General features: G+C 43.2%; 1 protein-coding gene and 1 long non-coding RNA gene across 2 annotated transcripts in view; one reads left to right on the plus strand and one right to left on the minus strand.

Moving 5' to 3' along the window:
* Window positions 1–19,382, plus strand: part of PCID2 (PCI domain-containing protein 2) — a 44,380-nt gene extending 24,998 nt beyond the window's left edge. The window contains 5 exon segments of the mRNA XM_075885504.1: window positions 993–1,066; window positions 2,280–2,405; window positions 4,512–4,578; window positions 15,077–15,133; window positions 19,217–19,382. Coding sequence (XP_075741619.1) covers window positions 993–1,066; window positions 2,280–2,405; window positions 4,512–4,578; window positions 15,077–15,133; window positions 19,217–19,306 — 414 coding nt within the window. The 3' untranslated portion in view covers window positions 19,307–19,382.
* LOC142792326 (uncharacterized) lies at window positions 7,785–9,157 on the minus strand. Its single transcript, XR_012890851.1, has 2 exons — window positions 8,668–9,157; window positions 7,785–8,461 (listed from the first exon to the last, which is right to left on the minus strand). It is a non-coding gene; the product is annotated as an uncharacterized LOC142792326 (long non-coding RNA).
* Window positions 19,383–23,640: the final 4,258 nt, after the last annotated feature.

The following is a 23,640-nucleotide window of genomic DNA, read 5'->3' on the forward strand; positions in this document are numbered from 1 at the left end:
GTCGTGCAAGATTATTTGATATAAGTATGGGAAATTTTGAAGTGTGTTGAATCGTCACTTCTAACTTGCACCCATTCAGTGCTACTCAAATCCTGTTCTAATGTACTGTTCTAATGTACTTAGACTTCACTTCTCACCAAAAGTGCAAATATATTTACACTGGTTTAGTTTAAATTCTTAAAATTATTGTGCAATAAAATTTGTTGGGTTATGATGAAAATGGTCATTTTTCTTTATAATATGTGATATGCACTAGTACCACTATTTGAAGTATTCTCATTTAAGTTATTCAACCAAATCACTGTTTGCTTTGAACCTCGAATTTACGATTTGCACACGCCCATTGAACAGCTTCCTTGCAGGGACATAGTCGAAGATGCACTTTTACTCATGTTGAAGTGCTAGTTGATTTTTTGTTTTCATCCATTGTCTGCAATTTCGGCCGTCAGTGTAGCTTTGCTTCGTAGGAGTCGGTTTCACGTTTTCGCTAATGAATGATAATTTTCTCTTGTGTTTGTCATGCTTTCATTGGTAATGGCCACAATGGTGGCAATTCTGAAATTTTGGATAATTGGGAAAGCTAACGCATTGCTTTGTCTTGACTCTATGCTTTAATATAGCAAACCTGTGATAACCTTTTGTAATGGGGCCAGCTGAAATGCGCCCCAACCTTGAGACAATGAACCAGGGTATAACGAAATCTTGGTTATAACGAAGCAAATGAAATATAGTCTTTTAGTAGATAGTGCTAGGAATATACCTTTGTAAAGAATTTCTGGATATAATGAACTTATTTTTGTGTAAGATGCAACTTTGCTATGATGAGGCTTGAGTGTATCATGGTTGCAAGCTGGCCTGGTCAGAATGGGCAGGTCGTGTTGCATGCACCCTCCTGTCCAAAATGCTTAGCTTTTATGAGCATCACTGTGGCTGTCTTGCCTTGTGTAGCTATGTAAATACAATGTAGTATGTTCCAATTCTTCTACATTCAGGGTCACATGCCAAGTGAGGCCCTACTACGGAAGTATGACCTGATGCAATTTGCGGAGGTGGTGTCTGCTGTCACGTGAGTGATGCTGCTCGTTCGCAGTGTCTCCTGCTTCCCCCCCCCCCCCCTTTTTTTTTTTTTTAAGTCTTGGCGTCACCAAGAAAGCCTTGCGATAGCTGACCGACTTTTTGGGCCCTCATATTTTAGATCTGCTCAATAATTAGGGGCGTAACAGCATAAGGTGGAGTCTTTCAAGGCCAATGTGTTTAATGGTGACATTGAGTGGAAGTGATGTTGATATTGAGTGTAGTGGCAATACCGAGTTTAGCATGAAGCACCCAAAATGGTAATTTGGGCAAAAGTTGTTAGAGTTGTTGACTAATCTGCCCTTGCTCTGACACTTGCTGCCATCCTGGTGTGCTCCTTCGGTAGAGCCCCACAAAGGTGTTGCTCTTGGATTCGATCCCCGAGCAAGGAGGAGGAGGAAATAACTTTATTTTAAAAAAAGCGGCAAGATGTGGAAGAATTGTCTCCTTCCCCTAGGTGGCAGCCATGAGTCCTTGAGCTCTGGCAGCATCCTCGGCTTGGACCAATTCTTTTTAATCTAGGTTTCCTTTCTGTAAAAGCTGCATGGACTTTGTTACAGCTAAAATGGCTTTTAGTTTGGAAAAGTTTGTCGGTTATCCCTTTTATAGTTTCATTATGATGCACGTACACAAAATTTTCATTACACTTTCATTTGTGCAGCAAAAGGTAAAGTGAAGAGTAGAAGTGAATACTATAATAAAATAGAGACAAACCATCATAAAGACTCAGTTTGTGAATGCCAATCTGGTGGCAGAGTGGCAGAGTTATTGTTGTTTGCTTTTTACACTGCAGTTGCTGAATGTTTTTTTTTAACATGTCTTTGTGACTTCATTCCACAATAGACTCTCATTAAACAGCACCTGAAGGGAACAGGAAAATGTGTTCTGTTTAAGAGGAGTACCATCTACCGAGGAACAAATTAGGGTGGAGACTGCAAGTATGAAATTAATTGTGCTGGATGCAAATGTTCCAGTTAAGCAGCAGTTCAGTTTAACAGATTTCCCTTTACTGACCGTCTGCTGGCTGTACTTTCAAGTAGTTAACCAAGCTGTGCCAGGGTGATTGTTTCATAAGAACGTAGTTCCTACAGGCACATCTGCTGTGGTGCCCAGTGATTCAGTGGGATGCCAAGTGTGAAAGATTCAGGAGGTGTTTCGGTGAGGCTAATTCTGACCTACTATTATGCCTCTCACTTACTTGACAGGGAGGGCAACCTGATGCGCTTTGACAAAGCACTGGAAGCCAATGAGGACTTCTTCATTAAGAACGGCATATACCTCATCCTGGAGCGGCTTAAAATCATCACTTACCGCAACCTGTTCAAGAAAGTGTACGTCCCTTTCACTTTTCTTGCGAAAAGACATATTATCATTTCATGCCTCAGTTAATCGAAACGCGATCACAATACATCCTATGTTGAGGCTTGATGCTGCCACACATGTCAAGTGCACAAGGTTTTCAAGTAGGTACAGACGAATCTCATTATTTTGAACACGCTTAATTCGAACTTTCGGTTAATTCGAACTCACGATGAGGTCCCGTCAAAGCTATGTGTATTCTAATGAGTGAAAACGCCCGGTAAGTCGAACACCCAAGCACTTTTGACGGTTAATTCGAACATACTGCGCTCCGAAAATGCTCTCAGCACCCCGCCCAATCCTGCGGCGGCACTTGCGACACCTCAACGCTGCTCGTGAAGGAAATGAAAAGGAAAGAGAAGGCTGCGGTAGAATGTTTGCTGTTTCTCAAATGCCGATTTGCGCGCCCGTGTCATGCTTCTCCCTTTTCTGTCCCTGCTACGTAAAGCCCCTCCTCCTTCCAATGCCATGCGCAAATAGAGAGAGGGAAAAAAAAGAAAGCCGTGGCTGGGCTGAATGAATGTGTGGTTGAAGGAAAGGAAAAAGGCGCTATGTTTTGCAGCCCTAGCCCCTTGCGGGAGCACGACTCTGCGCCTTGAGGGAGGGGGGGGGGGGGGGTCTCTTGCCTTGCGCGCCGGTGCCACGCTTTCCCTTCCCTGCCATGAAACCCTTCTCCTTTCAATGACGTGCGCGAAGAGAGCAAAAAAAAAAAATCTGCCATGGTTTTTTTTTTTTTCCACATGCAGATCTGCTTCTCTCCGCGTAGAGACGCTTCTCCTTTCTCGTCGCGTGCTGGCCATGCTGCGGCTGCGGAGAGCGGGAGGCTCAGCTACGCAGCAGTTGTTGTCGTCGTCTTTAGAAAGTGTTGGTGCTGGATATTTTCGAGCGCAACTTATCTTGCCAGGAGAATGCTGAAGGCAAAGTAGAAATGCTTTGCAAGCTGCGTGCGAAATTGGTTGACTCGCTGCAAGGCAAACGTGTGCAGGCGTGCACCACCGATTACTTCAAATAATAACGGATGTCCTGTGAATTGTGAATGAATGTAAGTTTTCCTAAACATCCCCCTCGTGTGTTAGCTCAATGCACATGCGCCACTACACGGAGAGCCCTCCGTTTATTTAGGTTTCATTTATTCGAACTTTTTTAATTTGAACAAATTTTCGTGCCCCTTCGAGTTCGAATTATCGAGATTCTACGGTAGTTACTTCGAAATAGCCCCCTATTGAGTATGACATATCGCCATTGGAGCTATGGCTGACTCAGGTGGACATGGGGATGACAAACTCATAACTTTTGTGTCATCCGCCTCTGTGGTGCAGCAATTACAGTATCACTCGGCTGGCGACCCAAAAGTCATGGTTCAATACCAGCCATAGCAGCGGCATTTCAATTGAGGCGACTTGCTAGAGACTCGTATAATTGTTTGTGCGATGTCAGTGCACGTTAAGGAAGAGAAGATAGTGGAAACTTTTGAAGCTCTCTGATATGGGCTGTCTCCTAATCACATTGTTGTTTTAGTGCGTGCAGCTACAAATATTATTCCACAGAAGTTTTCAAGAGACCTACTGCTTGCTAAAAGAGATCACTTGATAGCAACAGGGTCAATACTGACATCAGAAAGGGCTACAGGGATATAGAATTTAACCGAATACTAGATTGAATAGCCATCCTTCAACAATTCAGGGACGTAATCTTGTGTGAAATATGTGCTGCATATGAGCAGGAACCCTTTCCTTTCAACACTGTTTCAAGGAATTGTTTAATGACCTCACTAACAGAGTTTGTGGTCTCTCAAACCGCTTGGCGCTCAAATATTTTGCATTCGTTACGTATAGGTTAAGTTACGGGAATTTGCAACATGCTTTAGTGCGCTTTTTCTCTCCTTTTATCCTGGTGAGCACATTGGAAGCTGCTCAAGGAGGGGAAGCATTACATAGAAACAAGAAGTCAAGTGGGTGCACCTCTTGGCCATGAGTTCTTTCTTCGAACATGTTCGGCCATTTTGGGCTTTGTGGCCTGCCTTCAAGATGTAAGAAAGGGAAGTTTGGGCCTTCATTGCTGGGTTTTTTCACACACAGCTACCTCCTGCTGAAGACACACCAGATTTCCATGGACGCATTCCTGGTGGCCCTCAAGTTCATGAAGGTGCGGCTTCATTGCAGATCATCTGCCTTTTTGCCTATTAGTAATAATTTCATGTTCTAACTTCGAATGCAACAATCATTGTGAAGATAAAATAAATCATTACATGTACACTGAAACCTCATTTTAACAAAGTTGCATCTTACACGAAAATAAGTTTGTTATATCCGAAAATTCGTTATAAAGGTACATTCCCTGCACTGTGTCTGTTACAAGACTTCGTCATAACTGATATTTCGTTCATTGACTTCCTTATAGCCGATATTTAATTATATCCAGACTCGTTATGTCGGGGTTAGAGTGCATAGCATTCCCTTGCCTAACCACTCAATTCATCATCACTACGTTTTTTAAATAGCGAAAGTGTAGCAAATTACTTGTAGCATAGCGATTCATTAAATGTTTATTGACCATCTGACATAACTTTCTGACTCTGACTCCAGTTATAGTTGTCAAGTACAATTCGATTCTCGGCAACCGCTCCAAACAGTGTGTACGTGCATTTCTCTCGCCCTGACGCCGTTATTTCATTTCTGAAATCGGCTTCGCTAAGTAATTAAAACTTGAGCTTCATTCATATTCACAGCAGCCAACTGCTGTTTTTGGTGGTGCTAGGGTACATCAAATGCATTCAGGCTGGTCATCTGTGAATAAGAGTGAACAGATCTGGCTTGCCATTGGCAGATTTTAAAGCAATAATGGCAGCTAGCAATCACTCATTTACACAAATCGGCTGCATTTATTTAGTTGTACATGGTAAATAAATAGATGAAAAGAACAATTGCACGATATTGGTTTGCTCATTGCTGTTGAACTTGAAGCTGTGTATATTGTGTTAGCAGCAACCAACCGTCACAGCCATACTCATTGCCCAGAACATTTTGTTAGTATTTTTTTTGCACGTCTGAAGTCATGAGCTCCTTGGAAGGCAGGATTTAAAGCTTGTGCTACATTCAAACTTTGCTGTAACAAATTTACGTCTTACACGAAAATAAGTTCGTCATGTTCAAAAATTTCTTGGGAAGGCATATTTCTAACACTATATCTATTTGCAATATCACTTTTCATGTACTACGTTATAGCCGATGTTTCTTTATCTGAGTTCGTTATATTGCCACGCTATGTTGGTGGCAGAAGAAGAAAGTGTAGAAGTGAGTGGTTGCCATGACCGAGTAAACAGGCATTTGCTGCGAGTTTCTGTTCATTTCCTCTCACGACAGACTGGTGGAAGTGCTGGGTACTGCTGTCTTATGCCTGCTGGTCCTGAACCAGAAGCAACCAATGCCAGTGCGCTAAGGTCTGCTGATATTCATCGTAGCAGACACTCACTTCTGCACTTTATTCTGCCACCAACTATAACCACCACTGGGGGACACCTTGTATCAGATATAGGAAGGCACCACCAGGCTTGAGAATTGTGCGCTGCCTTTTGCGACATTGTTTCTGGTACTGCCGAACTGTTCTTGGTCGGTCATTTTTGGCATGGCTTTTATTCAAGAGTGTGGAGCGATAATCAATCTGCGTGATTTGTTCGTCACTTTTGCTAACTGTGTTTCTCCAAATTCAGACATCGAGAACAAACATTGTGACGTGGCCTTACACATAGTTGATGATTGCATCACTTTGCCGCCTCGCAGAAGTATCTTCGTCCTTGCTGAGTTTTCGCAGGGACAGTCAATAACGGACATCGCCGAAGGTAACCTCACGTTATTGCTTGATCAGGAAGTCGCCATCGCTCGAAGTGCCATTCATCTCCTAAATGGCCAGACTACGCTTTAAGTTACGAACTTCGGTGGCTAACGCAGGCATTTAGCGCAATGCACCACTGTAGCTTACTTGGAGGCATTGGATGATTTGGACGCCTTTTTTTTTTTTGTTACGATAATCTCGAATGAGAACAGCTGTGATACTAATGGGACTAGTCACCTCAACGTGGATCGCGAGTTAGAACAACCTAAGGGGCCAAAGCTCCTCAGTCTTTTGTCATCTTTAGGGACTATTTTGCCACAACTTCGAATGTCCGACAGACACCACTGATGAAGTACAGAATCATCACTGAGCCCAACGTCCAACCTGTGCGCCAACACCCTTACCGCTTGTCGCAGAAATAACATGATGCCATCCGTCATCAAGGAAAACAAATACTAGACAATGGCACAACGCAACCATTGACAAGTCCTTGGGCATCATCAGTTGTGTTGGTTAAAAGAAAAATGGTTCATTACGATTCTGTGTACAATATCACAAACTGAACAAGATAACAAAAAAAAAGACATGTATCCCCTTCCTATCATCGATGACTCCTCAGATTGCCTGTGCCACGCCCGTTACTTCTCGTCCATGGATCTCTGTAGTGAGTATTGGTAGATTGAAGTAGATGAATGGGACTGAGAAAAAAAAGTGTTTATGACACCTGAAAATCTCTATCAATTGAAAGTTCTCCCTTTTGGACTGCGCTCCGCTCCAGCCACATTTTTTTCTCTCAATGTCCCCGATGAAAACCTCGTGAATCAGAGTGACACAGGGGCATGTTAATGCCCCCTGTCTCAGCAGTGCGCTTTTTTTATCTCTAACTCATTCGGAGCAGGAGCCTCTGTCAGGCTGCGGCGCATTTTGCTCTTGCCACCTTGATGTAATGTTAAAGAAGAAATAAAGTATTTTTCTTTCTAACTCGCTCGAGCAGGGTGAAGAGGATTGTGCGTGATTGCATACAGTGCCATATTTCATGGTGAACGAAGACGCATAATAGGATTGTAATCACGAGCTTATTTATTGATTTATTTATTTTTGAAGGAAATGAGGCTGTGCAGATGCTTGAGAATTAGCATCTAATTTTCGCCTTCGCTCAGCACTGGCGTAGTGTAAAGCACTATAGCAATGGTAAAGGAGTATTGACACAGAAGTCTTATACCTTGTTTTTTTTTTTCTGTTGCCATAAGTTACGAATGGCTCATTCATCACGGCTGGAAGCCTACTTTGTTTGGGAAACGAAGTCACTTCGGTGGGATGGCCGTTTTTGCAAGCAGCACAGAGCTGCAGTAGCAAACTTAAGAAAATGTTAAAATTGTTAATAGCTTTTGATGTCAGCGTACAAGATGCATATGCACGAACTGAAGCTAAGTGGTTATTTACTGTCTAAGTTATAATTTACTAAGCTAAGTTATAATTTACTGTCTATAAATACTGACACACAGAGAATGCAGTCAAGGTTACAGGAAGAAAATATTTTATTGCTCAAACAGCAAAACCGAGTTTTTTTGTTTGTGCTTGGGGGTGATTTTATTTGCAATATTCAAGCAAAAACAAGTTATGTAGGCAGTGCAGGGCCGACATATGCCTGCTGCTTCGTACAAGCAGATTTTTTGCCCCAGCTTGCTGGACAGGTTGTTCACACTGATGCTCGCGTGCGTTCATTTTTTTCTCTAGTAAAGAAATGCAGGCGAGTCCTAAGAAAAAAATGAATGATCTCAGCAGTGATGCTAATGAAATGTAGTGTGCAACCAAGTGCTGCCGAAGCCATGTGGCCGTCCAGCAAAACGCCCTCAAGAATGCTCATATATGCGTTGGCACATGCTACTTTTTCAATTGTGAAGAGTTCCAGGTGATGTTCCACAATTTTCAGGAGCGTAAGCAGCTGGTTAGAGGGCACTTGAAGATGACCTTTGGATCTTGCAAGTATTAGGCCAGCTGGCACTCGTTCAGACTTTAGCGTTGCGACACAGCCGGAGCATTTCAGAGAAGAAAACTTTTTTACCACGTAGCCTGCAAGATATTCCAGAATGTGCTCTTTTGGCGGCGATTCTTGGGAACACAAATCTGAAGCTTCCTTTACACTGTTGTCAGGCTCCATTAGGACATCGTCTAGGAGGACTGCCAGAGAGTCGGCCTGTAATGTAAACCACAATTTTAGAAAAGTAAACAGTGAACCAATGAGAGAAATGCACATTTGGTGCTCTATAGGTAGGGCAAGATTGTTTGACATGCCTGAGTTTTTTATATTTCAATTAAAGCAATATTGGGTGCCCATAATTAGTAACAATTATGCACTCATGTATCGCCCAACAACTATTTTGTTAACAAAGCTTTGCTCACATGGTTTATGGGTGCTTTTGCTCGGTTGAAAATGTCCTTGAGCTTGAGCAGCAACTGTGGTCCATCTTCAGCTACCGACGCTCGTTTAGGTGGTTGTACCAGGTTGTCAACGGAGAGTATTCTGTATATAAACAGAAACTGCTGCACCGTTGGCTGCCCTCCATCACCAGCAACATGTCTCGCTATGCCGAAGAATCTCTGAAAGAATGGGCATGTGTTATCAGTGAAAACTTGTGAAAAAACAGTTATTTACCTCCAATGGATCCTGCCCAAAGTTTCCAACCAGCACGTAACGAAAACCATATGAAAGCAGGCTTTCAACAAGAGAAATGGTGTTGAGGAGAGTTATGCGCAGAGCTTCGCACGTAGGTTTGCTTAGGAAGCAGCTTCTGCTCTGCTTTGGCAGCTCATCCAGATACTTGCAGCAGCTATCCAGCCACATCAAGTTTTCTTTCAGTGTCTGCAAATTGGTCACATTTCGGCCTCGAGAACAAAATGTTTACTAAATGAAAAGAACTGATTTCTTACAGCAATATGCTCGGCTTCTTGATATTGTTTGTGCTCTGGCCGTCGAGAGTTCAGGCAGTCAAAAAGGCTGTTCATTCGTCTTGTGAACTGCGTTGTTGCCGAGGAATTGTGGAGTTTCTTGCAGCTATCTTGTGTACTGTAAAATTCCATTGCTGCAGCAGTGGATTCATTGAGTAGCTGAAATATGGAAATGCTCTTCTGATGAAATTGTTCTTAGCTAAAATACCATTATCAAAATCATTCTCAGCTGAACAAAATTTTAATGTTTCTTACCTGAACTGCAAGCTTCACACTCAATTTCTGCAAGGAATTTGGTGATGCATGTGCCTTTGTAAGCTTTGGCACTGCACGAAGACCGCCCTGTTTCTCTTCATATTCAAGAAGATCCGCATAATCAGAGTGGTACACTTCCTGTCCCTGTGGGAGCTGCACACAAATTTCATTAGTACTAAATAGTCATTGAAAGTTCATTTCAAACTGGCAAAACTCATTTCTAGCTTACGCAAAACTTCCCAACCTTCTGTAGATTGTTTTGTATACACTTTAATATATGGGGTGGGTCTATCGCTGAATAGATCATTCTAAAAGGGTCACATGGATGTTCGAATGGTGTTCTTGTGTTTCCCATTTCACCGCATATGCCTAAAAATGATATATCGTGTGAGGTTAGGCAGTTTATTTTATGATGTATACTCAGATACAAATATGCACTTTAGTAATTGCCCTACCCAATGATCTCAAAGCTGACCGGTTGCTTGTTGAGTTGTCACACATCACTGCGTCCACAATAGCTCCGGAATTGAACAAGTTCACAATGCACTGCAGCAGCAATTTTGCAATGATTGAACCTGGAGCAGCATTTGAAGTACAGAATGTGCCTACTGTCTGAGACCAACCAACAAGGAAAGGTCGGAGTAGGAAAACTAGCACGTGGTCAGCATCTCGCTCGTTATCTGATAGTCTGGTGTACTCCCCGAAATCCACTTTTCCCACGAGTTTTATGTCAGACTCCCTTAGGTGCAGGCTTTTTCGTACACTCATTTCATCGAGAACATTAACACTCCTACAGAAAAGAAAAACAAAAATGAAATCAACTTGTTGAAGGAATATAAGAAAAGCATGACGAAGTGATGGAGACACTAATTACAAACCTGGTCGTTCCCTCTCGGGGCAAGCAAGCAGCTTTTTCTTTAGCACAGAAAATAAGTCTGAATCAAACCCAAAGTTCGTTTTAAGGTTCTTCATGTAGGTGTACAATGTGCGCACATTCGGCATAGGGAGGTAGTCATTCTTATGAAGAAATGTGTACGTTGCAGTGGACTTAACCTTCAAAAGAAGGCAGTCATACAGCCAATCTTTGTTGTACCTGATGGGAAAAGGTGCGCAAAATTGTTTTGCATTAAAAACATGTTGGAATGTGTTTGGAAGTATACAGCCTTACCATCATAGTGTTTTTCATGCTTACTAAACCATGCAGCTTTGCTGTAAATGTAAAGACACCTTGCATATAGTGAAAATCGCTAAAATGCCACAATGCCAGAGTATATACACACTCACGGGTATGTGCATAGATCACACGCCTATAAACAGGCTGCCAAACGTGCAAGAATTACAAAAATCCATCAAGCAATCGGTCCAGTCACGAGAAATTTGTTGCTTTCAGTGCTGAGTAAAGCAGTTTTGTTGTGATTCTTGTTATGAACACAGATAGGTGTTAGAGTGCGTAGGTGCCAGACCAATGACGTCTTAATATAGGGTACAATTTCAAGTAAGCAAACATATAGAACAGGCACTGACATAATTTACAATATAGGCAGTAAAAAGGTCGCCCCTTTGGAGAATGGTTAACAACCTTTAAGGCGTATAAAGACACACTATATTTAAATTTTTAGAGAAATTCCTTACTGCACAGCTTTAGCAGACTTCGCGTTTCCTTTCATCAAACATTGATCTAGGACAAGCCTCCCGCGATCAGTAAGCTTCCGAAGGCTCTGCTCCAGCATTTTTTGTCTGCCACCCTGCACCCTCAACTTCGCGAGCATTGTTTGGCACCATGCAAGCTGCTGTTTGACAGCCCGAAGCTGATACCGCAGAGTCGCCTTTTCCGCTGCGCAGCAACAGCTGAGTTCGTTATCCGTTTGGCAGGCGCAGTCACAACTCTGGTCGCTGCTCGTAATATGACAGGCTGCTGCATCTGTGAAAATGTTGAAAACAGCAACAGCATGTACATACTTCACACCAAACACCATGTATACACACCATGCAAAGTAAATCGCACGCACAAGGATTGCAAACAGCCGCCTTAGCGCAAACGCGCATATTACGTATCGTCGTCTGCCGGCACAGTACCCAATGTGCTCGTTAGGCAGCACAGAAACTTCGACTGCTTCCCTTTCACGCGACGGCTCTCGAGGCCGCTTCCGTGTAGGTCGAACTGTCCGTGGTCGGGGCTTTGGCGTCGTGAGGTATGCTGGTAGGCCGTCGAAAACACGGGGAATGGCGTTAGGCCTGAGGCGCGACTTGTCCCTCGGCGACGACACGGCGTCACCGTTTATCATGAAATCATCCGTACGGATGATGTCCGATATGTCAAAGTGCTTCGCGCACACACGCACATGCTTCGAATCGAATCTGAAGTCGTTCGTTTCTTGCCGCAGTATGGCTCGCCTCCAGGGCTCGAACTGCTCGCGAACACTCAGCATGCAAAACAGCGATACCTTTTCGCTAGTGCCATTGTAACCGGAACGCCACCCCAGTACACAGCACCTGAAAGGCATCGTCGCGCGAACGTGCCGCTTCGAATGTACAATACTATAAGTGGGCTTTCATCTAAACAAAAATCACAAACACAAAGTACCCGTGCAGACTTTCTGCTCGCGCCGGCTGCATGTGCTATGTCTGCATGTGCTATGGGATGGATTTACTCTTCCCATTTTCGAAGTCTATTGCTGGTAACCGCTGGATTGTTGTTGCCACTGACTACTTGACTAGATACTGCGAAACCCAAGCTGCCCAGCAAGCAACTGCTTTCTATGTGGTTAACTTTTTTATAAAGAACATCGTTCTTTGCCACAGTGCCCCCGCTGTCATCACAGATCGTGTTACTGCACTTAGGGCACAGTTGCTCGAAGATATCTTTTGGCTGAGTAGTATGACACGCCGAACACCAACTGAGTACCATCCGCAGACCAACTGGTTAACCGAACACCTTGACAAAACAATTGCAGCTACGCTTGCAGCTATGCATGTTGCCAAGGATCACAAGAATTGGGATGAAATATTTTCATATATCACATTTGCCTACAACACAGCTCTTCAAGAAGCCACCGGCTTTGCCCCTTCGCATCTGGTTTACGGCCGCGACGTCACCACAATTCTTGACACCATGCTGCAACCAACTTTGCCAGACATGACTACCTCGAATGCAGATGTATTTGTTAAGCGTGCCGAAGAAGCCTGTCAGCTTTCGCATTCTATCGCAGCAAAATCAAGATGTTTGCGGGTACAACACCCATCACAGAACTGTAACATACGAACCGGGTCACCTAGTCTGGGTTTGTACTCCCATACGTCAATGTGGGCGCTCCGAGAAATTATGTCAATACTTCGGATCATACTGAGTTCTTCATCGCTTCGGGGAAGTCAACTACGAAGTTGCTCCAGCAGACAGATCACACCATTCTTATAGGCCACACTCCTTGAATGTGGTTGACGTCTCCAGGAAGAAACCCTATTAATTGTGTTGACTGCAAGTCACGAACTTAGTGATGTGGAACTTGCCTTCAAGACAATTGTACATTTCTTTCTCACTTGTTTTTATCTCGCCTTTGTGTTTCTCAAAGGACATTAACATTCTTGGCTACCTTCCACTGTTTTTCGAAGCTGCAGCATTCACATGATACTTTTTCTTTTTTTTTTTTTTTCCCTCTCAGGGGAAAGAGTAATGCCACCCTGTGTTGATGGCAGAAGAAAAGAGCGTAGAAGTGAGTGGTTGTTGTGGTCGTGTAAACAGTCGATCACTTCAAGTTTCTGTTCATGGTTTCCTCTCACGACAATATAGAGGTTTGAATGTATATCAGGGTTAATAGCTACGCTTTGTCAAGCTTCAACCTGGATGTCTTTGATTGATTGATTGATTTGTGGGGTTTAACGTCCCAAAACCACCATATGATTATGAGAGACGCCGTAGTGGAGGGCTCCGGAAATTTTGACCACCTGGGGTTCTTTAACGTGCACCCAAATCTGAGCACACGGGCCTCGACATTTCCGCCTCCATCGGAAATGCAGCCGCCGCAGCCGGGATTTGAACCCGCGACCTGCGGGTCAGCAGCCGAGTACCTTAGCCACTAGACCACCGCGGCGGGGCCCGGATGTCTTTGGTTCAGTGCCTAGGATAGTACTGCCCTTAGAAGCAAACATAACTGTTGCTTAGTTATCCCAGAGTGATGACATACCCAATCCATGTTGACTAAAAATAATGCTTTTCGTATAGTATTGTACTTATATAAGGAGGTCGTCAAGGACATTTACACTGCGTATTGAAGACACCTTGTGTGTGGTCTCTGTGTCTCCGTGGCCTTATGTTTTCGCAGTCTTGCTGCTCTTGAAATTTTTTCTAATCTACGATTTTGAAGTTCTGAAGCTTTACTGTATTTAGACTTTCTGATTAAGTCAGACTTCAAAGATTGTTCAGTTGCCATTAGAACAAAGGCAAAAATTTTTACTTAACAGTGGTGTGCTGCTATGCTGCAGTTTCAATTAGTTCAAGTTTATCATTTGTCTGAGTTTCTTGATGAAAATGGAGAAACCTAAAAAGGGAAGAGGAGGTCTAAAAATAAAATATCTGAATAAAAAAACCAATGCTTTGAAAATGTTGCTTTTGGAATTTTCAATCGTTATTGTATCGTTTCACGAAATTTCGTGCTGGGTGAACGAATATTTTAGCTTTAACATTGATTCTCAGCATCAGTGTCAGCTGAGAATGACGTAAGGTTTCAGTGAATAAAACGCTCTTTTTTTGACAAGTGACAAATATTACTGGGGCAACTTTATCCAGGCAAACAATGTTCCTGGGGACTAATTATCATGTATTGGAATATTTACAAATACAATAACATTTATAAATATTGTTATACGTTTGGTGCTCTATAGTAAAAATAAGCCTATTTTGGGTTTTGAGCTTTCTCAGAATTTGATTCTTGGTCTTTTTAAACTTGATATTCAAAGCATATAGAGTGTTGACTGCTTCATTGTCGTGACCAAAAAAGACGCTGGGGCTCCGGCGCGCGGGTAGCTTGAGCAAGGTAGAAGAGAAGGAAGAGGGAGAATAGAAGAACTTGCCCGACGAACGGGTGTTGTGCGTTTCTCGCTCATGATAAGAGGCACACCGTAATACTTGTGTCATATGGCTACATGTGTGTACCAAACATATGTAAAAGCACATTTTTTTGTTTGGCTTTTTAAATGTTTAATCTTGGTAATAATTGCACCCCACAATAGCCCTGTCAGCAGATTGCACTTGAAATTGCTATAAAATTGGTAATACTTGCAGTATAAAAAGTTGGAGTTGTGTGCTTGTGTTCCTTACATTATTCGGTATCCAATTATGTAGTATTCTGGATAAGACTCTCCTTGCCATTTGTAGGTGATTACCAGTAGGTGATTAATTTTAATTGTCAGTGGAACCACTCAGCCATTTCAAAGAATACTAATTGTATTTTTGAAATCGCCATAGAAAACCCTGTATGAAAACTTCATTCAGTTTAGTTCAGAGAACTTTTTAAATTTTCCAAAAATTTTAACCACCACCTCTCCTCCTAAACAGCCTTTGCTTTAAAAGTAAAACTTTTCACTGTGTGCTTGCTTCTGTCTCTTTATTCAGGTGGACGATGTGGACAGGGAAGAACTGCATTGCATCATAGCCAATCTCATCTACGAGGTGAGCGAAACTCTGGTTGAAAGCTTTGTAACTTACCGTACCTAGTGGACCGTGGTCACGAAATTTAATTGCCCAGTGGGCTATGACAGTGAAGAAGGCTGGTGCACTAAAGCGCGATGGAGTGGAGGGGGGGGGGGGGGGTGAACAAATTGTCAGCTGACGTTGCTAACTGAAAGAAGGCCTTTCCCATATATGACATATATGGGTCATTTGTTAAGGGGATATGGCAGCACGTTTTGAGATACATATCGATGCTGATCTCCAGAGTGACTGAAATCTGAATGCCAGCTTTGAAGTATGATTTTAATTCCACAGCTATGTTTTAGTGCATAGTGACGGAATTGGGTGCCTCACGAAGAAAAGAAAAAAAATAATGGTTCAGGCCAGCCACGTTCGTGAGGCTCATGAACATAGTTCTATAGAAAATAAGAATATAATGTGGGATGGAGATGTTAACGGGGCTGCTCATGAAACATCTGTGGGCCACTTTTTTGAGACCCCTGCTCAAATTTTACATGACCGGCACTCACATTAGTTTCAAAGAGTCTCAACTAACTCACGCTTTCACAGCCAGACTTAAGAATCCGCACAAGAGTACGTATGTGTTGGCCAAACATCAACATGAGAGACTACTCGTGGAATCAGAACTTACCAAAGAATTAGGGTGGGCTGCAGCCCATATAGCACACATTGCCAAATCATGGCGGTGTTCTTGTTCTGGAAATTTATCTATTAAAATTCCTTATGGCAAATGGTGCACTGCCTGCCATCAGGGGTTTTGTTTTGGTCAGCAAAGCCTCTGATTGACACGGGCTAACTCACACATGCTCAACATACAACTATCGTTTGCATGTATGTCGAAAATCCATTCTTCTTTGACAGCATACAATTCTCATTCTGAATCGTTGTGGCCTGCTGACTTGCTTTACAACTTGTAGCTGATGAGATAATCTTGCTCCAAACAGTACATTTTTGACATCTTAGAGAAACACTAAAGCAAAACAATGGCTTGGTTTAGGTTGATAAACTGTACTTTGAGAATTCTGATGCAGTAAGTTCCATCATCATAAGTTCATTATTAGATGGAAAAATCCAGGTTGAAGCTTTATTTTTGAATTTTACACCGAAATCTTCGCACGTGACGTCACAAATTTTGAAATGCATTTTTCTTATTTCCCCAACGTTGACTCGATTAAATTTTTGTAAACTTCATAACTTAAGTCTTTGACCCCAAAGATAACAATGTACTTCAATTTTACCAATTAGAAACAATGTTAAGACCTAGCAGATGCCATCAAAATCTTCTACATGACAGTATTTGGTGTGAGAATCTCAAAGTGGCACCTCCACCTGCATTTTCTTTTCGTGCATTTGTTCTTTCGGGATCACAGAATTGTACTTTACTAATACGAAAAAAAATCGTTTTTATTCTGAGTGTCCCTTTAAAAAATACGTGTTGCATTAAAGAAATGATTCCATATTTGGAATGAGCACTTGAATATACACAAGTTGTGTAAGTCCCATGAAAATATGTATTCTCAGAAACAAAAACTATGTTTCCCTAATGGAAGATGCAATTCAGAAAAATGTTTAATTAATTTGTTACCTAGGACAATGGAATTTTTGAGATGTATACATAGGCTTTTATGCTAAATTCAAATATGTAATTAGTTTTTTTTTAAAGTAAGTTCCACATTTTTTATTTTGTGCCATGACAATGTATAAATGTTTTGGACAAACTTTTTATCACATAAACCTGTTCTGGTTCTGAGTCGTTAATGACTCATATTGCTCCACACTAACTGTAGAGTGAAAATAACTATCAGGAAAGTGTGTATAAAACATTTTAATGAACAAAAAATTGTAATGTGAGAATTTGAAGAATCACCAGTTCATACGAATTGCTTGCTTTAGGATCGTAATAATTATACAGGCAGTACCAAGTTTTAAAGGAGATACTTGCGCCCTTCACATGTTAAGAAATATGTGGGAAAAATGTCATCGTAATCTAGCTATCATATGTATCAAAAACATGATGTCTAAACTCAAGAAGTTGCCCAAAAATTAATCTTGAGAAAAACGCATTTTAAAAAAGATATGTTTTTTTAATGATTCCTTTCATCACGAAAGCTTGGCAATCATTGTCATTTTGAGCATGTGGCTTCAGCAAACTCTTCATGCGAAAAGCAATGGCAAGCAGCCAGGTGACAATTTCCAGGGCACCCCAGACAATGAGCTCTTTTTAGCGTTGAATAGCTGCCTTGTGCCCGTTAAAAGTGATTTCAACCTAGCTCGAGTTTTATTACAATCATCAGTTGTTGTTTTTTTTGTGAAAATAGAGAAAGCAAGTTAGTGAAAAAAAAATAAAAATGAAAAATATGTAGTTTAGAACAAACTTGCATTTTTACACTCGCATTTCCTCCCGTGTGTTCAAATTTTTCCTGATTTGTACATGGCGGCTTTACATGTTGTGCTAGAGAGGACTGTTAATTCGCTGGCACTAAATATTTCACTGAAGCCATCATAAAAGGTGCTCTTTTTTTTTTATTGTACTGGTGATGCAATGCGTCCATATGGTTCAAGAACGCCTGAAGGTTGATTTGATTGATATGTAGGGTTTAACGTCCCAAAACCACCATATGATTATGAAAGACGCAGTAGTGGAGTGCTCTAAATATTTCGACCACTTGGGGTTTTTTAACGTGCACCCAAATCTGAGCACACGGGCCTGCAACATTTCCGCCTCCATCGGAAATGCAGCCGCCGCAGCCGGGATTCGGTCCCGCGACCTGCGGGTCAGCAGCCGAGTATCTTAGCCACTAGACCACGGTGGCGGGACATGTTCGCCTGAAAATATTTGCATATTTGCAAGTGCAGGTCTGTGAGCCAGTCAGTAGGAAACCTAATGTGGCTGCGTAGATTCGAAATTCTGCACCTACGAGAAAATTTATTTTTATACATTTATTTCTTTATAGTGATTCATCTTGTATGACGCAGGGATAAACAAATGGGCAAATAGACAGGTGCACAGGACGAGAGCGTAAGCTTGCTCATTTAAAAACCCGTGACGATTCACAAAAAGCAAGAAGTACCAGCAAAATTATCTTTGTTTCTGAAGAGGCGATGACTCCTCAGGTGCTGCTGGCGCAACCTTTTGGCCTACATTGGCTAATCCTGATGTGCAGACCCCTTCATCGTTGGGTATTAATTGTTATAGTTACTCTTGAAGCTTTCGCTACATCAACCTTGCAGAATATAATGAATAATTTGCCTGCAAAGCACCGTGAAGTTTCCTGGATGGAAATTTCAGCATGGAGTGCACATCACTTTGTTGTTAGTGCGCACTAGGCTTGTGTGAATTTTAGCTTAGAATCAAACTAAAAATGGATAGTGGCTTGTTTCGCATAAATTTGAATCGATGACATAACTGTTGGCGAAATATAGTTTGTTTGACTCGACTCGATTTGAATAGTATATATCACATATTATAAAGAAGAACGAGCTTCTTTGTCATGACTCCACTAACCGGCAACGTATGTGCAGATGTCATTCTTTTTGGCTCAGAGGAAACAAAAGCCACTTTGAATAGTAGCGGGATTCGACATTTGGTAGAATGCCAGTGATAACTGTAAAATGTATGTTTCAAAATTTGCTATATTTAGTGCATAAAAGCCAGCATAACAAGCTTTTAAACTATAAAAAGAAAGAATTGATGTGAGGGTAGCGTGTTTATTTAATCTTGAAGTGAGACTTCACGGCAGTATGAATTTTTTTTTTTTCAAGGGTGTACGTAATCGCGGTAGAGCACCTCTCTACCTTCACATTCACAGGGGGGGGGGGGGGGGGGTACATGTGGACTAGAATGCTAGAATATTCGCACAAACCTAGCATGCACCGTTAATTTCGTGCATCTTCTATCTGCTGTATCACCTTACGTAATCATGGTGATGTTATAGTTGAATAAGCACAGTAGTTGACACTACCTCCTGTATATTGCTAGTAAAGTATTGCGATTATGGGCAGTTTGCACTGAACTTGCAATATGTATAATACGCTCTTTCTTGTTGTGCTGTCATTTCACAGGGCAAGATAAAGGGCTACATCTCACTGCAGCACCAGAAACTGGTCGTCAGCAAGCAGAGCGCGTTCCCTCGTCTGTCAACCCTCAGCTAATAGCAGAGCCACGAAAACATTGTGTGTCTGTGTCCAGAGCGACACTTGTAAATAAAGTGCATTTCAATGTCAATAAGATCAGTTGTGCCGGCTTGTGAAGATGAAAGTCTTTCAGCTTTGCATGCCGATTTTGTTTAGCTGCCAACAGCAGTTAACACATCATGGCTGGATTTGTCATACCCGTTGTACTCCCTGTTGCTTGGCTAAGCCCAAGTCTTCAGCATTAGAGTTCACCCCGTTCTGTATTTTAAAATAAAGTGACACTCCAGCTCTGAGAATTCATCCTCTGCTCCGTACTGCACTGTTTTGGAGCTTTTGCACTTGTCACCACAGTCTCCCCCACAACTTTTCTGCAGTTTAGAAATGCTAAGCAACAATGTCCTTCTAGCCTACTGTATTCACTGGCATACTGCTACACTGTCTAACACTGGTTAGCAACATTTGGTTAGCAGTGGCCAGTGTTGGCTTAGTCATTACTAATGCTGGCTAGTGGTACAAAATTTAAGTTTTCATACAGGTAGAACCTACACATTTTGAACACAAAAGAGTCAAATGTGTTCAAGGTCTTCTGAGAGGAGTTCAAAGCTTTTTCAAAGGTGCAAGGAGCATCCCTTGTTGCACATATTTAAAATAGCGACATTTACAAAACAATACTGATGATGCCAAGGACACAAAGATTGTGTAATAAATATATTTGACATTTGCTAGGACTTCGTTGTATCGGGTCATGTTCACAGGTTTTTTGCTTGCTTTACTTTTCCAAATACTTAACCAACACTACTACAAATAAATTCATGTGTGCACCTACTTCACAAAAATGACAGTGGAAAAAAAATACCTAAATTGCTGAAGACTTCAGCATAGAGTGCTCAAAAGATAAGCCAGGAGATCAAAATGTCTGGTCAGAAGCAAGTCGACTGGTTGGGAATCGAAAGAAGTGATAAGACGAGTCCTGAGAAAAGTAGCCTAAGCAAAGGAAAGAAACTTCACAAGGCACTGTTTGCACTCGCTCTATAGCACTCTATATAGAACAACTTGTGTAGATGGGTATATAAAATTATTCTCTATATAGAACAGCAGTAATGCCACTAGCAAAAGTATAACATTTTACCATGCATTAATGTAACATACTACGCATGACCCCTCACTGCACTGTGCATAAATTAAAAACTCGCACTTGCTTTCTAGTGGGCTACGTAGCTTGAATAATATTGCTACATGCATGTTGCGGAAGAGAAGAGACGCCGTATCGACAAGGCTGTGGATGAAATTTATTTCAAGCCAGCAGCAGCGGTGTGACCGGTTGACCAGACACCTAGCGAAGACCACTCTTCGTCCTCTTTGTCAGACACACACGTGCATCGTCCCACAAAATGTCAACATGCATGTAGCATAAACCCCGGCCGCAGAAGCGCCATCTCAGCGCGTCTAGATGCCAACGTCAGCGGAAGAGTAATAAGGCTTCAAGCATGCCACATGTTCGATATTGGTGGTCTGTGAAGCAGTTGAAGGCGATAAGGCAGCAGGGGTCATTTCGTATGTCACAGGAGTAACCCCACGAAGGACTCGATATGGAACTGTGTAGCGGAAAAGAAGTTTTTCCGACAAGCCGACTTGACGGGTCGGGGATTACAGCAGGAGCAATGAACCGGGTAAGAAGTGCAGGTCGCGGTGCCGTTGATCATACAAACACCGCTGGTTCTCCTGAGAAGCCAGAAAGCCAGTGTGGGCGAGTTTGCGTGCATGGGCAGCTCGAGTGATAGCGTCGAGGGCATATTCGCTGGTCGGTGTCGCGTTAGACAAAATGACTGTATCTAGGGGTAATGTGGGTTCTCGACCGAACAACAGAAAAATCGAGAGTAAACAGCAGTGTCGTGGCGAGAAGAATTACATGCAAATGACCCCTATGGCAAAGCAAGGTCCCAGTCAGAGTTGTTGGAAGAAACATACTTCGCAAGCATGTCTGTAAATGTTCGATTCAGATGCTCCGTGGGTCCATTTGTCTGCGGGTGGTACGAGGAAGTGAGCTTGTGCCTCGTTTCATATGACTGAAGGATATCGGCTATGACCTTTGATAGAAAGATGTGACCACGGTCTGTAAGCAGCTGGCGTGGAGCTCCATGTTGCAAGATCACGTCGGGTAGGAGGAAGTTGGCAACACTATTGGCGCAGTTTGTCGGAAGTGCTCGTGTGATGACGTAGCGCGTGGCATAGTCTGTGGCCACAGCTATCCACTTGCTGCTAGAAAAAGACAAGGGAAAAAAATTCCGCCATATCCACGAAGTGAATGATGATGAGTGGGCGAAGCTCCGGAGGTAAACCTGGTAAACCATGAATCCTCTGTACATTTTGCCCACTCGATTTTATTACATCGCTCCCCCTAGCGTACGTCGCTGCACTAAATCGAACGATTGCCTTCAACCAATGACACGCGCCATATGTGACATCATTCCTATTTTATAAGATCTCGCGTCTTTCATCAACTACAAGTACCGCTTTCTAGTTTATAACATCTTGCATCTTTTCATCATCAGCTACAAGTACCACCATCTAGTAAACACTACAAGAACTAAACGAGAGGTGGCTACATACAGGAGACAGTACCGCCATCTAGTGAACACTGCAAGAACTAAACTAGAGGTGGCTACATACAGGGGACGGTACCGCCATCTAGTGAACACTGCAAGAACTAAACTAGAGGTGGCTACATACAGGCTACAGGGGACGCACAGCCCACGCCCTAAGGAGCTTCGCCCCTAAAAGGCCCAGGAAGTGTAAGCCAACGCGGAAGAAATGTTATGACGAAATTTCAAGTGGTTGGAGGGGCCCAACAAGAAGCATCGATGGTGTTTTGTGGCTCTGACATTTCTCACAAGCCGCAACGTATCTTCTGACTGAGCATGAAAGCCCTAGTCCTAAATAAGCGTCGACGAATCCGGTCAAAGTGCGTGACACACCAAGGTGACCGGCAGTTGAAAGGTCATGGAGTTCGTGGAGAAGTGCCAAGCCAAAATGTTTTGTAATGACGAGCAGCTGGGCTGGTCCATCTGGGTAGAAGTTCGGCCGGCATAGGACACCATCATGGAGGACGAATGAGCAATGAGACCTGTCGGAAAATGGTGATTCGAGATGTTCGATTATAGCATGCAAGGATGCATCACGGCATGGCTCGTCACCGATGCGGGTCAGTTGCAAAACGGAGAAGACGCAAGTATTGGTGTCGGTGTCAGGGATGGTGCTCAATCAATCGACCGGGTAGATGGAGAGGCAGTCTGCGTCCTGATGTAGGCGTCCCGACTTGTACATGACTGTATAGGTATATTCTTGCAGTCCCAGAGCCCAGCACCAAAGCTGGCCAGTAGGATCCTTCAGTGACGAAAACCAATATAGCGCATGGTGGTCCGTTATTACAGAGAAATTTGTGCCGCATAAATATTGGCGGAACTTCGTGACTGGCCAAAAAAGAGCAAGACATTCATGCTCTGTTATTGAATAGTTGCACTCGGCAGCTGTTAGCAGGCAACTAGTGTAGGCGATAACTCGGTCGTGTCCCCGCTGGCGTTCGGCTAGGACAGCTCCAATCTGTTATGCCAGCGAGTCCTCGTCAAACGTCCGTGCCTCTGAAAAAGGCAATCTGGGTCAAGGCCAGCCCGCAGTCTGCCTGACGCGAACATCTCAACGGCGTGAACACGCGCGGCGCCTCTCTCGCCCACGTGCATTGAGTCAGCGGCGCACGTGACAGCGAGCCGGCGTTCTCGTGTCTGGTGGTCTGACGCATGGCGCGGCAACCCCATTGGAAGAATCTGCGCTGACGACCAGCGGCGCTTCTGATTGGACATTTTGGTTGGACCCGGTGTAAATAAAAGAAGCCCTGCGGCGCGTCGCGATCGGAGGTCCTAGGAGAGGAGTCCCCGTGTCGGAGTGCCGACATGTGTGTGAGTCAGCGGTCTTAGGCGAAAGGCTGACCTATGTGTTAGAGAGGAGAGCTCGGCTCTTCGAGTCTCTGTCGGCCCCAGTGCCGAAATTGTAACGCCTCTGTATATATGCTGTACATAAACCTTGTTTAACTCACCGTCGTCTCGTCCGCTCGTCTTATCGGCTCTGCGCAGAAGCAGTCGCGAGCTGATAAACATACGCTACCAAACGGCTGGTGACCTTCCCGGCGGAGTTGGAAGCAGTGGCGCCATCGGGACCGTGTTGGCGTCGCCGTCTTTCGCAACAGTGGTGGCTTCGGCGGGATCGGTCCGCCTACTCAACAGTGGTGGCTTCGGCGGGATCGGTCCGTCGTTCGCAACAGTGGTGGCTTCGGCGGGATCGGTCCGCCGTTTCTCAAC

Source organism: Rhipicephalus microplus, chromosome 1 (genome assembly GCF_043290135.1).
Source record: "Rhipicephalus microplus isolate Deutch F79 chromosome 1, USDA_Rmic, whole genome shotgun sequence".
Taxonomy (NCBI): Eukaryota; Metazoa; Arthropoda; class Arachnida; order Ixodida; family Ixodidae; genus Rhipicephalus; species Rhipicephalus microplus.